The sequence below is a fragment of the Falco rusticolus genome, chromosome 5 (genome assembly GCF_015220075.1).
Source record: "Falco rusticolus isolate bFalRus1 chromosome 5, bFalRus1.pri, whole genome shotgun sequence".
Taxonomy (NCBI): Eukaryota; Metazoa; Chordata; class Aves; order Falconiformes; family Falconidae; genus Falco; species Falco rusticolus.
The window spans coordinates 21,205,457-21,221,487 of NC_051191.1; the positions used below are offsets into that span (position 1 = coordinate 21,205,457).

At 43.4% G+C, this 16,031-nt stretch overlaps 1 protein-coding gene across 6 annotated transcripts in view; it reads left to right on the forward strand.

Moving 5' to 3' along the window:
- Window positions 1-16,031, forward strand: part of NRF1 (nuclear respiratory factor 1) — a 73,663-nt gene that overhangs the window by 7,923 nt on the left and 49,709 nt on the right. For all 6 annotated transcript variants that reach the window (XR_005104365.1, XR_005104366.1, XM_037388332.1 and 3 more), the window contains exons 2-3: window positions 11,631-11,862; window positions 14,042-14,156. Coding sequence is in view for 4 of the 6 variants with exons in the window: in XM_037388332.1 (XP_037244229.1) it covers window positions 11,640-11,862; window positions 14,042-14,156 (338 nt within the window). In the remaining 2 variants the exon portion in view is untranslated. The remainder of the gene's footprint in view (window positions 1-11,630; window positions 11,863-14,041; window positions 14,157-16,031) is intronic.

Sequence of the window (16,031 nt, forward strand, 5' to 3'; positions counted from 1 at the left end):
ATTCCGCCCCATGGTTTACGATTTTATGGTGTAGTTTGACTTCCAGTTTTGGATTACACTCGCTGGCTGACATGGGCCGAGATGTGGTGGCATGCTCTTCCCATGGGTTTCTGAATGCTAGATGTGTTCTAACCTTTCTCTTGCTGTCTTCATGGGGAGGATTGATTCCACCATAGTACTTTTTGTTACCTTTTTTTAAATAAAAAACTTACATGAATCGCTTGAAAAAAAAAGCGGAGTCCTTCTGCATGTACATGCTGTGCTTTCCCTGTGAAGTACCGTTGCTCTGGTTGAGGCGAGAAACTGCTTTGGCAGCCAGTCCAGCCCAGCTCAGCTACTGGGGTAACTTAAAAGTGGTTCTGTGGTGGTTTTATTTTATTTTTTTTTTCTTTCCTGGAGAGCTTCATGTTCTCTCTGATGTGCTGCTCCTGCTTCCTGCTGGCCTGGGCAGGTGGGAGACCAGGCATCTGCTCCAGCTCGCCTTGTGCACCTGGGTAAAGTACTGTGGTGAAGTCCTGCCCACCCTTGTCATCGCCTTTGTGCCAAGGACTGAGAAGAGTCTTCAAGTAGAAACCACTTCATCCTAATGTTCAACCCATAGCTTCCTGCAGGCATTTGGTGCTAAATACATGAAATTAAGCTGCAAAAAGGACCCATTGCAAATTGCATCATACATCATGAAATGAATGTCCTATCACATTGCCAGTGGTGGCTTTCAGCAGCAAACAGGAGTTTTATGCCTAATAAATATGTGTAAAATCCTTTTTGTTTCTTTTCCAGGCTTTGTGTGTGAAGTTTTTCCTGCAGTGTGATATGTTTGCTCTTTTATGTGAGATGCTGTTAAAAAAATCACATAAATAGAAGAGGTTTTGGTTTTGTTTTCTAGAATCAATTTTTATTTTAGGTCTTTTCATGCTGAGACTGATAGCATAGGGAGGTTTTTTTCCATCCTAATTAAAAGGATCATTATACTAATACTATGCCACAGGAGGACGCTGTGGAACGAGAGCTAATTTGTGTAGTTTCTCTTAGTGCTTGAGTTACCACATCTCTGCTGACATGCGGCAACTGTCCATGTGCCACTGTAAGCCACTATGAAATAAGATGTTTGCCTTGTTCTTGATAGGAGAGAGGTAAACTAGCATGTCTTATCTTGCCTTTGTGCAGGGTATCAGTTGTTGCTGCTGACAGGAGGCAATGTCTCAAGTCCCAGGAAGTCAGTCCCATCTAAAACCTTCTGCGGCTTCCAGCGAGACAGATACTTCACCAGAAAGAGCCATTTTTTATTGGATTGAGGTGTAGGCCAGCAAATTCTTTCCACGAGCAAGGCAAGGCTTTTCCCGTGGCCATGGAAAAAGGGATTTAAATGTACATTTTAAATGAGTTGTGCTGATAATTGAGATATTAATCAATCTTGTCCCTGGTGGATACCATAGTTTCCTTACCAAACCTGCACTGGTAATTCCCTCTAGGCAGAATTTTGTACAAGAACAGTATCAAATTTATCCTGGTGGTGAATTAATTTTATAGATATATATATAGATAGATAGAGAAAAAATGGTAAATTAATTAATTTAACCAGTGAAAGATGCCAATGCAATGTAACAAGTGGACATCACAGAAAGCGCTAAATCTCTGCTATCAGTAGTCTGAAACCACCTGTTTATGTGCACATCTTTTCTTCCCATGGAGGAAAGACCAGGAAGAGGTCTGGGTCTTGCTTGTTGGTATGTAGTGCAGCTGAGTGGTGGGACACGGTGACTCCTGTCTGCTTTCGGCTGCAAGCTGCACTTGCAGAAGCCTGTGCAATTGTAATAGCTGTTGTAGACCTCCTGCCATCTCAGATTTTACCTGGAAGTGGTTTCTTGATGAGCATCGTCAGGAAATGCTTCAAGGAAGCTTTGTGCGCATGTGAGTTAGGCCTGGCTGGGAGGTGGATGGTTTTGTGTGAGATGTGGCTTCCAGGTACCAGCCAGTGTTGGCGCAGATAGAGGAGAAAAGCAGCCAGGGCAACACCAAACCGAGACTGGCCATCTTCTCTTAAAAGTTGTCCTCTAATTCTTCCCTCACCTGGAGGTTGGCAGCTCCTCTAATTCAGACCGTCTTGGGGAGCTACCAAACCCAGACCGTTTCTGACTGTTGTCATCAGAGTAGATACAAGTGTCTGAAGACTAACGAGGTTTGACAAACATGAGTGATTTCAGTCAAGGTTTGTTCTGGAAATCATGGCGTGTGATCTCTTCGTTTGTGGTGGTGGTGTTTCCAAATGAGGTTAGTTCTTGGTTAGTATAACCATTGAAACCTGCTGATTAGAAAGCAACTATATAAGGATGTATGTACTTTAAAAAATGTGTAGAGGGCTTTGTGCCAGAATAGCAAAAAGCAGTACTAGACAATTTCACAGGTGTAATTATACTCAAACAGGATTTGATTTTATTAGTAAATGGCAAAACATGTATTTCTTGCTGGATCCATTTTCACTTATGAATTATTCCAGGCTTTCTTCACAGGGAATTTGGAGTTTATCTAGACATACAGCCAGAAGTTGGAAATAGCTTTTTAAGTAAAACATTCTTATGTACTAAGTGCATAGGAAGAGCTTTTTAACCTGATTGGATACATGAAGTATGAAACCTAGTTAACTGAAAAAAACTCCTTCATGTCATGGTGGCCCAGATCATCAAAGGTATTTTAGATCCCTCCTTCTCATGAGATGACACTGATGCTGGATGCTGATGGTTGCTTTGGCAGGCAGGCAGATGAGCTGTTACAGCTGCAAACCGTTGGTGGTTCTTAAAATAAATTTGGGCAGTGTGGTCTACCTTGCCTGCTACTGCAGACTCTTAGGAGCGAGGAAGGTGGCTCAAGGGGGGGCACGTGCTTTGCATGTGTGAAGACCTGGGTGATACTGCCAGCATCTTTGCATCCTGTGCTGTAAAACTCTCCTCCTGCCTTGCTGCAATGGGCAAGGGATGCAGACAAGCACGAGAGTAATGCTGAGCATTGATGCTACTTCCTCACAGCATCGTTGAAGAAGCAGCACTTAGTAAGTACTGTGGTTCCCCTTCAAGCTAGGGGAAGGGGAAAAGCAAACTGAGCAGGAAATGGCTAAACCCTTATTCAGAGGCCTGTTTCCTAGCAGAGGTAGGTGCTTGTCTATGTGGCTGAACACCACTAGAGAGCTGCAAGAAGGGGCTCAGCAGGTGGCGACTGATGGCTGCAGCAGCCACCCTGCAGCCTATGGAGCTGCTGCAGGAGAAGTAACACACCCAGATCACAGGAGCCCCGTTGATTGACTCTCCAGAATCGCTTCCAAGAACAAAAGTGCCGGTGTGATGTCAGTTGTTTAATGCAGAGCAAACAACTTATTTACAGCAGAGGCTTGAATCCATTAAGGCCGTATTAAACTCCAGATGCTTGTCAACTTTACAAAAAGAGTAGAAGAAAGGGAGGAGGTGTTGCATGTTTTCTGGAAAAAACTCAGCTCATGGAGCAGTATTTGAAGTTAAAACCATGAAGAGGGTGACCGACTTGAATGCTGAACCAGATTATTTTTTTTTTCTTTTTTTTTCCTTTTTTGTTTTGTGGGTTGGTTTTTTTTTGTTTTTTTTTTTTTTTTTTTGTAGTGGTCTCCAGACTGCTGTGTAGTGTCAGACAAAGTTATTATGTGCAGCATTCCTGTGTGGAGCAGGGCTGTTGATAAGGAATTGGTATTGACTACGGTGCAGGGATCAAACAGAAAATGGTTTGGGAAAGAAAAAACATGAGTGTTCCCATCCCTTTGAAACAAATTGGGAAATGAGCCACAGGGATTATTCTTGAGAGTGGATATGTAGGACTGGCCTGCTTGAGTAAGTCCTCTAAATTAAGTATTTAAAAAAACCCAAATTAATAAATAAATTAACAAACCTTAGGAACATCTGATGTCTCCTGAGCCAACAGAACAACTGCAATGTTTGCTTTTTTTCTTTCTTCCTTTTCCTTTCTTCCTTTCTTTCTGCTTCCTTTCCAGCATGCCAAATACAAGGCATGGCTTTGGGGAAAATGCCATTATAAACTCTCCTCTACAAGAGCATGTTTGCAGGCCGTGAGGGTTCGTCAGTGCCCTGCTGTCTGTATTTCAGTGGGTCCCTTGCTAGCTAACAGGCTATTTTGTAGCTTTTTAAACAAGCCATCTGTGCTGTGGAGAATCAGACCTCTGTGGACACCAGCCTAGACCTCTGCACACACCTTTGTAGGTTTAGGTATTGACCTTCCTGATGTTTAGGTGAAAGGAGGAGGATGAGGAGAAGCTTGATGCAGGCTGGCAGGCTTTTTTCAGAGATGCGAGCTGATGCAAGCTTATCGCCTCTTTTTTCAGTAGTTACTGTGGCTTCCCGTAGCATCAGGTTTGCTCCTGCATCATCTAAATGTAACATCTTTTCAGCAATTCGAAGCCAGTTCTTCAGAAAGCGGTAGGTGGGTCATGTAACGCAGCCTTTCTTCTGGGTCTCATCACTGGGAGGAGCAAGTCTGAAATGAGTATGGGGGCAGTACCCCAAGCTGGAAAGATTAATATGTCTATTAAACTGATTGCTGGCTTTGATCACTTATAAAGTAGATTCTGAAAAGTGCATGTGTCTGGTCTTTCCTTCTGTGTAACTTCTAAATCCTTGCTTATATCACTGTAGAAGGCAGAGCTGCTGTTTGAGCTTGTGGGGTCTGACAAATAAGGTTAATTCAGTGCTATGCAGCTGGCTGGGATGGGATTGAATTCTTCCCAAAGCCTTTGGTTAAGAAAGGTTGTGCTAATTCTTTTATTTTCTAATTTTTGCTAATTCTTGCATTTTAGGTATAAAATGTCATCCTCATTTTTTATGTCAATGCTATTACAGAATACAAGTGAAGTCTTCTCTTACGGTGTTATACCCATAGTGACCCACTCTTGATATGAAAATCTGAAGCCTGAATTCTGACAACCAGAATTATTTGCAAAGAAAGCACAGAACTCTCTATTTGATGAAGCAGCAAGTTTTGCAAGGAAAACACGCCCTTTTTCAGTGACTACTTGGGCTGTATGGTGTTGGCTTACAGAAGAAAGGTTTGCTCATCAAGTGAGCTCAAATGCCCAAGCAGAAGGAAGGTCTAGCTGCAAAACTCGAATGTGAGAACTTTATATTTGGTATTTGGGATGTTGGCAAGTCTGTTAGCTGTTCCCACCACCCTGTTTCTGGATGGTAGAATCGTAGAATAATCACAGGATGGTTTGGGTTGGAAGAGGCCTTTGAAGATCATCTAGTCCAGCGTCAGTGCTGTAGGCAGGGACACCTTCCACTAGACCAGGTTGCTCCAAGCCCCGTCCAACCTGGCCTAGAACACTTCCAGGGATGCGGCAGCCACAGCTTCTCTGGGCAGCCTGTGCCAGTGCCTCACCACCCTCATCATAAATAATTACTTCCTAGTATCTCATCTAAATCTACCCTCTTTTCATTTAAAACCTGTGTCCCTGCATTCCTCGAGGTCCCTTTTGTGCAGCAGCTGCTCTCTTGGGAGGGATCTGAGCACACGTGGCTGGAGTGAGCTATGCATGCTGGGGAGAGCGCAGAGCAGGTCTCTGTCAAAATATTCTGTCTCTCAGCCCTTCTCCTTCAATGTTCATCAGATAATTCACATTTTTCATCCTTTTAAAATTACTTAAACTGCCAAAGAAGTGAGTCCCAGCGATTCTTTTATTTATTGTTAATCTGAACAGGGTTTCAGAGTAATTAAGCATTGTGTTGGGTGAGTTATTAAAAATGGCTGTGTGATTTAAAATGCTGGCAGATAAATGCTTATCTCTAAGTTGACTGTCTCAGAGGGCAATGTCTTGTGCTTCTACAGCATCTAAAGGAAAACTGCTTTAGTGGTTTAAAGCTTAAAAATAAGTCCAGGCCCTGTCTGTGTAGAAGAGTTTTTCCAGCCATGCTGGTATACCTCATAGTTTTTTATGGTGTGGACATTTTATTTTTGGCTCAGTTTAAAGTACACATGAAGCAACATTAAACTAGATGGCAGTGGTAGAGGACAGTTTCTACAGTGGGATAACCCACATGGTTTTGTATGGGTTGAATTATATCTCTTCACATTCACACCACAAACTACACCGAGCAGATAAGACCTTGTCTTTAATCCATGTGGTTTTAAATTTAATGCAGAATTTATGGGGTTTATGTTCAGTTTCTGTTGTTTTCTGGTGGTTTGAATCGTATGGCTTCTGCTATTTAGCTTGCTTTGCTCCCCCTGCGTCTGGTATTCTTCCAGCGATGGTGTCAACAGCCATTGATCATAGTTGACAGTACATCAAAGGAACCTCTGACACAGTCGTAAAGCAACTGCACTATGTGATGAGAGGGACTTTATCCTCATATTTTTTTAAGCACTTTAAATGACTTTAAAAATACTTTTGGCTGTCATCCAAGGCTCCTGGACTAAGCTACAACTACCAGGAAATGTCTTTGCAGACATCATCATATCGTTAGGGTTTCCTTACACCTGAAACTGTTCTGGTTTCTGAAGTAAAACAGGAATAAATTTTTCTTTTCTGGAACGTTGAATGCTCAATTCTAAAATTAATCATGAACAACTTTCATCCTCTACCTGAATCCCTGTTCAAATCCAAGTATGGGCGCTTCAGATGCCTAGCAGAGATGCTTTGCTGCTGTGGCAGCAACAGTATGAACAGGTTGGTCATCACCGGCACAAAGTGCCAGTCAAAGTGTTTGCCCACAAAGCCTGACTTATATCAGAAATCCTTTGGGAATAATTTGAATATATGAATAACTACCCAAGGTTTCAACACTCAAAAGATAAGGCTCAATGACCTTCAGTTATGATTTGGAAATTTTCTGGAAGGAAAATGTGCAGGTATGAAAATAAACAGCACAGAAGTTGGAAAAGTAGAAAACCTGCATTGAATGAAGCCAACTATAAGATTAAACTAGAATTAATCCAAGTTACAATTTGAAAATTAATTACTAGAGCTTGTGGTGGTGGTGTGTACACAGTTGGGCAGGCTGCACCATTTACTGAAGAGCTGCATTAGTTTATTGCCTTTTTGCATCTTATACTTACTTTTATACAGGCAGGAAAGAGAGAGAGGAAAACTAATAGGGCCACTGAGAAAGCAAGTGACCTTCAGACGCTGCAGCATGTACCTTGGACTCTTTTGGAAGGGAGGCAGTGGAGAGAGGAAAGCGTTTGTAGTAGATTGGTGGTTATTAAACCTTGTTTGAACCAAGTGGACTTAATCTTTAAATAAACACGACGACCTTGCTGTTATCCCAGTCATTGCTTATAGCTAACTCTTTTCAAAAATGCCAAAATTCAACCAGGCACCGTGCAGTGAAGCAGAACGTGCGCCCATAAAATCTAGATGAAATGCATGTGTGTTTAAATTTGCATGGTTGCCCATGAGGGGTATTGATGTTGCTTGCTCAGCTGTCCACCTGCTGATTCAGAAATGCATAGTTTCAGTCTACTACCAATTTTATTTATAAAAAAAAGTATTGTTTTTGGTGGCATCAGGTGTAGACTGCCTCTTGATTCAAGCAGGTTTCCTTCCAAAACAAATGGCATCAGAAGCATCCATTGTCTTGCAGTCTTGTCTCCTGATGAGCTAAAAGGTTACTAGGCTTTGCCAATTATATTCTAATCATATTTTTCTGTGGATAAATAATATCTTTTATTTTAATGAAAAGTACTTAAAGTTGTATTGCTCCAATGAGAAAAACAGCAATATACCCTTTCAGAAAAAGCACAGTGGCTTGAGAAAGGCTGGCCTGCTGAACTATTCCATTAATGGTTTGCTTGAAATAATTTTTTTTTTTTCCTTTCTGTCCCCATTTTTCTGTGGTGCTGGCAAAATAAGTTCCTTAGAAGGAGGTTACTGCTGATTCTTTTTTTTCAGCCAGAAGTTTTCAGTTTGCTTCCATGTACCTCAGCATCTTAATCCCTTCCTTACTGGCAGTATTTGAATCGGTGCTATTTTTGGATAGTTCTAATATTACAATCTGACTTGTAAACAGGGTTGGACAACAGCAACATCTAACTCTAGCAGCCTTTGAGGGAGGATTGTGAGTCTGAAAGTGATTTGGCTTTAGTCATAACCTCAGTAGGTTTGTAGCAGTCTCACAACAGCACTTCTGCTGTCCTGCAGGCTTGAGTTCTTCTAGCATGTGCCTGGATAGAAGACAGAAGCTGGGACACACCTGTTCATGTTCCAACTTGAATTTCGTTTTGTGTCCATACTATTTGGGAGCTCTTAGGAGACCTCTTAGTGTTTCATGGACAAACCCCATCACTTTTCTTGGGGCAGTGTTAGTGGGAGTGTAAATATAGATGTGCCTCTTTCCCAGCCTTCCCAGTATGGAGGGCAATTCTAGTGCCTCGGTCATCTTAGCATCTGGGCAGCTTCTGATACTGGACCTGTATCCTGATACTACTTTGTTTTAGGCACTAGACCATGCTTCCCTCAGTTACATGCCAGCCAGCTGCGTAATTAAGTATGTGACCGAGTCCTTCCATCTCACTTGAGCATTCAGGTCCCTGGTTTTAACCAGACTGACTCTCCTGAGCTAGGACACCCAAACCGGTAGCAAACAGGTATCACCCTAACATTTAGAATATAGCTGTGCATTAGAGCACTGTTGGTACCTCATGAATGAAAATCCACTGCATACATACAGTTCCTCTCTGCTTCTGTCCTTCATGAAGATGTCAGAATTAATGGGGTAAGCTTTGATGCTCCACAATGAAGTTGGCGTTATGCGTCAGTATTGTAGTCTCTTACTAGAAGCCCTTCATTTTATGTGATTCTTCTTGTTAGAAGTGTGTATAGTGTTGGTGAGAAACCAGCCATAGACAGACATGGAAAATAAAGGGGTTCTGTAATCTGACCTCATTTTTTGTGTTTTAGCTACAAACCCATGATGTCTGTGTTGGAAGGCAGGTTGCTGTGGCCTTCTCTGGTCAGCGGAGATGTACCTCTTGGTACCTCCCAGGGAGCCCAGCCTCAAAGGTCTGAATTTTCAGTTAACTGGACAGAGTTGAGCAGGGCAAAACACTTTGGAAATTGGTTTTGGCTTTTTGAAAAGTTCAGTAATGCTTTGGAAAGATGCACCTGGATTTCTTTGTATTAGTAAATGAGAAACCATGCTGAAGTGGCTAGGTCAGATTTGGCTTCTCAGGAAGACCAAGGCTGCTACCGCAGCTGCAGAAGGAATTAATTCATTTTGCAAGGGAATACATGGAGCTAACTCATCCTAAACCCTAGGATATGCTGGTTGGGAAACCACCATCTGTTGAGCAAGAGGGTGGCTGTGGGCAGTCAGATGGGATTTCAGGGATAACACACTGTTTGCAAACATCTCTGCTGTCTGGGCAAGTCCAGATAAGGTGATGGATTGCAGCCACCCTCTGTGGCTGAAGTAGGGTGAGAGCAGCATGGTTTGGCTGTTATAATGTATGCATGGTAATGAGCGTTTTGACTTTGTATTCAGTGGAATTCTTTGGCTCATTCCAAGTTTCCTTTCAATATCTCGGTCCTGCTGCTACACCAGAAACTTCATCTCATCCTCTGTTTGACAATGTACATCCCTCTGACATTTGAACGGGAAGCTTTCTCTTAGTGCTGTCCAGGGAATATTTTCCCTGTGTTTGAGATGCAGCTTTTTTCCCCTGTAAAAACAGATGCACTGAAGTAAAATGTGGAAAATGCATCCTGTTTTGAGGACAGGACTCTCTAAAATAATTCCATCCCTATTTTTGGTATCTTCAAGTTGGAACTGCCTTTGGAAGAGCTGTTTTATAAATGTCCATAACATTCAGTTCATTGAGCTGCAGAAGACATTTTGAGGCATGTGGAAATGAGCCTTTAGAAATCAGCTGGTGATGGGGAAGAAAGAAGTATCTGTCATATTTCAGGTCTTTGGTCAGTAGACTTGAGGCAGAAATAAATGCATCTAAATACCAGTCACTCCCCACCCTACCTTTTCTTCCATTTCTTGTCTGAACTATGGCAACCACTTCCTTGCTTCTGAGCTTCTGCTGCTTAATATGCTGCTGCAAAAAATACTTCTTCCTCCACAGCTTTGGTTGTGCCTTGTCCCTTCGTACTCTCTTCTGAATTCAGAGCAAGACTTCGGTTCTCTTCTTTAACCTCCTTCTGCCTCCTGTGTTCACATCGTCAGCCGAGGTATCCTCTGTTCTTACCCGTTTCTTCCACGGAGCATCCCACCTTCATAATAGTCTCCTGCCATGTCTTGATTAGTTGTTCCTTCTTTGTGTGTGACTGTTGGTTAATTTGGTCAAAATAGCCCTCTTGACAGAGTGCCTTCTGGTCTGGGTCCCAGCATCTCATCAGTCCTGCCGTGGCATTCCATGGTTTGGTCATCATGACATGTTTTTTGTGTTCGGTAGAAGCCTGGTGATTATTTTGCCAGGCTGAGGGTTCTGTCATGTTGATTATTTGCAGTGTCATGTATTTATGACACAATATGGATAATAGAAGCTGTTGAAAGCTTTTAAAGGACAAAGCTGCATGTGATGGCACAGCTTGTCTGAGTTCATAGAGCAGTTAGCCAGCCATGTATCTGAGACCACCCTGCGGTCTGTGTCCATGCTTCTAGCTCTCTTCTCCTGACAAGCTGAATAGCTTTCCATGAAGAGGGTGTCAATCGGGAGCTTTAAATCCAATGACTGTACTTAGGAGGTCAGAATTTGCTGGGTATGTTTTATTGTTCCCTACAGCTGGTCATCTCTTCCCTTCTGCTGTTTGCCCTGAGGGTTTGGGGGAAGCTGTTTTTGAGGGTTGGTGTCCTAATTCTTCTAATGTAGTTTGAAAATATCTTAAGGATGTGCTTTTCCCTTTCCACAAATGTGTGGCAGACACACACTGAAAATATTTGCATACCTACTGTCTTGTTCCTTCTGTACAGATTTATGTTCGGGGTGTGTGATCCAGTGTCCTGCTGAGTTTTTAAGCTGCTACTTTGCTCAGTGGTTTACCACTAGATGCATTAAATAAATATGCTTTGTGTAATATTTGTGCTTGGGTTGTAATGATTTTGCCTGCTTCCGGACTCTAAACAAGTAACGCAACAAAAGTGGTCTCCGGAATTTAACTTGCTGCCAGTAAACTTCTGTACTGGCATCCTCGTTCATGTCCTGAGCTATTGAGGTTGGAGGAGAGAGATTGTGTATCACCCTTGAGCATCTTCCCTGAAAACTAGATCTTGAAGTAGCAAAAATAAGTTCCAGCTTTGATCAGACCTCTTAATATGTAGTGAGTGAGGGGCACATAATCTTGGGGCTACAAGATCCTTAAAGACCTTTTCTCCAGCAACAATGACTGCCTCTAGGTGACACGCCATGTTGTTTGGAAGTATGGATTTTTCAGAACTCTTAAACTTAAAGTTCCTCCTCTGGCTTCTGGTGTAGTCATTATTTTCCCCTTTTGTAGAAGACTACCATCACTGGGGGAGGTAATCTCTGTTCCCTCTTGGTCACAGCCTACTCGCTTAGCTGGCTCAGAACCCTTTGGCTGCCCTCCCTTATGGTGCCTCAATGTCAGTAACCCCTTCCTGTGATTTTTTTGGTTTTGTCTTCTCTGACAGTAACTATTGATGGAAGAACACGGGGTGACCCAAACAGAGCACATGGCCACCATCGAGGCCCATGCAGTGGCCCAGCAGGTGCAGCAGGTCCATGTAGCCACCTACACAGAGCATGGCATGCTGAGCGCAGACGAAGATTCACCATCTTCGCCAGAGGACACCTCCTATGATGACTCTGACATCCTCAACTCTACGGCTACCGATGAGGTCACTGCCCACCTGGCTGCAGCAGGTAATGTCAATGGGATGCTCAGTGTCTTTCACCCAACTTAGTGTTTGTGCAGAGGTTGCAAACAGCATTTGGGGGTGGGGGGTGATCCTGTCATCACCCATGGGATGCTGTGAATGCTTCCTTATTGCTCTGGCTTTAATAACGTGTCTTTGCAAGGTCTGCTGGCTGCTTGAATCTTGCATTGCTTCACCTGTGTGTAATATAGAGATGGTGAGAATAAGAGACTGGTTTGTACAATAAAAAAGGCCCCTGGTAAATGCTGCCTCAAATAAGAAAACTACAATACTGAATATGTCAAAGAGCAAGCTTATTTCAGGCCCCTGTAAGCAACTGCAAAAATAACCCAGGAGTGCTACACAATGTTGCTTATCTAGGTGTCTCACATGCTAGGGGAGATGCCACAAAGGATCGTGGCCTATATGTTCTGGGAAAGTATTTCAGAATCACAATTTCCTTCCCGTGAAGCCCCTACCAAAAACATCCTCCAGGTTTGCCTTGTAGCAGATCTCTAGTGAAGCCCCTGCCAAATGTCCTCCAGATTTGCCTTGTAGCAGATCTAACTCGGTAGAAAAATGCAGTGATAAATAATTACTCAGAATCTGGTCTGACTTTGTTATCAGCTTTTATCTGATTAATAAAGCTCTTGATCTGCTTGACTGAACCTGTGAAGTCCCACCACCCCACTGGGCATCCCACACCCTTTGCTTATTCATTTTCCAACCTCAGCTCCTGCAGGATTTTTTTCTTTCCCCCTTTCCTTCTAGGACACAAGCTTTTCAGTCCTGGGTGGTGGTTGCAGGAGGGGCATCTGATGGCTCTTGTCTGCTCGCGAGTCCTCCCTGTGCACGGGCTGCCTGGCATCCCATGCCAGGAATTGCCCTGCTTCCCTGGGGCGGGCGGCTGCAGCTCACAGCATGAGCTGGCCCATCCAGCCCGAAGCTTGTCTGAGAGCCCAGCATGGCTTTTCCTCACTTCCAGGGCAAATATTTTTCCAGTTCCCCAAAAGGCAACGTTTCTATTCTATTTTTTTATTCTTTTTTTTTCTTTCTTTTTTTATTCTTTTTTTTCCCCATAAGTACAGGATCATTGGAGCAGTACGCAGCAGTGTTTGCTGTGCCTGCCATGGGTAGCATTCAGGTAATTCATTACTGATTAACAAAACCTGGCTCTGGAGTGTCACCTAGAGCTCCATCCGTTACAAGCGCACTGTCTCCCAGAGCAGCTGCCTAGAGAAAATGTATCATCAGACACTACTTTCTTTATCATCTACCAGCTTCCAGTGATCAGTAGCTTAGGACTTCCAGACTCAGTAGCTGCATCTTTGTTAAACACAAAAATATAGTGCTTTTATGACCCCTGATGTGCTCTTTCACTTCTGATGTATGGAGAGACTACACACAGAGCAACTGAGGTCTGCTCAGGAGTCAAAGGCAAGTCCTTGAGCTGACATTAGACCCCAGGCCTTTTTGACTCTGACCTTGCCACCCATTTCTGGAGATCACCAATAGAAGCACAATGTGCTGCGTGTTACTTGGTTTACTTCCAGTTACCTTAATGAAACTCCCCCTTATAGACTCTGTATCTAGAGTTTGATCACTAAAGTAATAATGCTGCCCTGCTGTGGTCCCTGCTGTTCTTCAGGTGGCTGTTGTAGGATGCTGCCAGCAACTCTGGATTTTCAATTCCTTTCCCATTAGAACTGGTCCTTAATTCCTGGGGAAAGCCTTGGACTCTGCTGATGCTGTAGTTGAGGTGTCTGAGCAGGGTTCATGGCGTTGTACCCTGTTTCTTCTCCCCTGCCACCGGGATATCCTGAACTGCAGTCAGTTATTTAAAGTCTTGGCATACTTGAGAGTTTTTCAGTGTGTCTGGAGGATAAAATACGTTGTGTGATTGTAAGGTAGACTCTGGACTGAAATATGTGACTTTCACCTGGGACTGGCCTGGGATTTGCCCGTCTGGGGAATGGAGCCTTTTTATACCCATCTCCAGTGCTGGAGAGGAGAAATCCTAGTTGTTGGGAAGCTCAGCAGGGAATTCAGGTCACCCTGGTCCAGGGTGGAGGCTGGTGAGCTGAGCCCTTGGGACCCATCCTTGGTGGGGGGGCAACAGCAATGTCCTTTCTGGCCAGTTCCTGAGCTGCTGTGTGCTGATTCACCCTTTGTGGTTTGATTTCCAGGCCCTGTGGGGATGGCAGCAGCTGCTGCCGTGGCAACAGGTAAAAAACGAAAGCGACCACATGTTTTTGAATCCAACCCATCAATCCGCAAGAGGCAACAGACACGTTTGCTACGGTAAGGACTGCCGCCTGCACTCTGACACCTCAGTCTGCATCCTCAGTCTGTCTCCAGTGCTGTGCATGGTGAGACCATGTGCTGTCCAGGAGCTGCCCAGCTTGGGGATTTTTTGGGTCATCTCTTCTGGAACCCAAGAGCTGTGTTTTACTTTGCAGGAATGGGTTAAACTGCAGGTCTATTCATCTTTAATGTGTTATTATGATCACTAGGACTGACATAACCATTCTGGGGGATCCACCATTCTGGTTTAATAGCAGCTGGCCTGAGAATCTAGAGCTACAGCCATATCCCAGTTCTGCAGTGGCATGAGGGACTTGCCTACCTGACAAAAAAAGTCTTTTCTGCATTATGAAATGGCTCTGTGGATAAATCTAGTGTATGTGTACCTGAATTTCCTTTGCCAGCAGATCCCATTGTGTGAGCTCCACGCTGAAGACTGACCCAGCCTGTAGTGCAGTGTTGGGGGAGAATAATTGAAGGGAGATGCCTGCCAGAGCTGAAACACTTTCTTTGGCTCTAGAAACTTGCTCTGTATACACCAAACTTCTGTAGTCCTTCAGGTGTTGCATTACAGGTGCTCTGAGGCTGTCTGCCCACCTGATGGCCACCTAGGAGCACTGGTGCTGAAGTGACTGCACAGGCTTTCTGCAAGCCTGGAGAGATCACCTGCAATTCCATCTTCAGGAAATATTTGTAAATACTGGCTGGAACTATTTACTAGGTTTTGGAACAAAGCAGTTTTTGCTTTTTAAACTGTTTTGTTTTAACTGGATTACATCAGAGGAGCTGGAGTGTTTATCACTCTGTTTCTTGCTGACTTCCTCCTGCATGCACACTTAACGCACTGAAGTAGTGATGGCAAGAGTTTTCCCTTTTCTCCCTCTCTTCTAGTCTAACTCTTGTAGAGTTGGTTAGAAATTAAGTTGGTTTCCTTATTCTGCCTACTCATCTGCTGAGCCCTGCAACACCTTTTGCGCATGATCAAACCAGAACGAAGTGGAGTTGGGTTAGGGTTAAATAATATTCCCTGGGAGCGGACTCCCTTTCTTTTATAGCACCATTCTGGTTTTCTCTCCTTTCCCCAATTCTGCTGACTCAGACATGTTTATTCCAACATTTCTGAAAAGCAGATTCTTTTCTCTCTTGAAATATGAACAACCATCTTTTAAAATAAACTTCTCTGTAAAAGCATTATTTATTCTTCTTTCATGCCACTATTTCATTTTACTACATGTAAGATACTGATAAAAATGCCTTCCCCCCACCCCCAACCTGATCAGTTTAACAAGTTTGTGCTTGATTTTTACATCACTGTGAATCAAGTGGGAAGTTAAAACTTCTGATTCTTGGATCTTTGTGTAGCTGGTGGTGGTGTTGGTGCTTTTTGGCAATGTGTTTGCTGCTAACAGCAGGATCTGATATGTCCAGGGTGGATACTAAACTGTCACCTTATGGAGCACTCGGGTTATCTGGTGATAAACACTACTTCTCTCTTGCTTTCTGAGTTTCTGCCAACTTTTCTGACACATTCTCTTGCATTGCTTAAAGGTGAATGAGGTGAGAAGTATATGATGGAACATTTTCTTTTTACAGAGAGATGGTTCCAAAGGGACTTGCTGATGTAGCAGGTGTCTGAATACCTGGGTTTCCTGTGCTGAGCTGTTGCAATATTTCTGGTTCTTGCTTGTCCTGTAGTCATATTCTTAACAGTTCTGGTTTGAGCAGGACTTTGGTACTAGAGAGTTACAATGCACTGTTATGAGGCTGGATGTAAAAATAACCTGTGTTTGCAGTCCTCTTTTGTTGAATCATTCAAGTCCTTTACCTCACAAGTTTTGTATTGTTAATACACATAGATGGTGACAGAGTGGA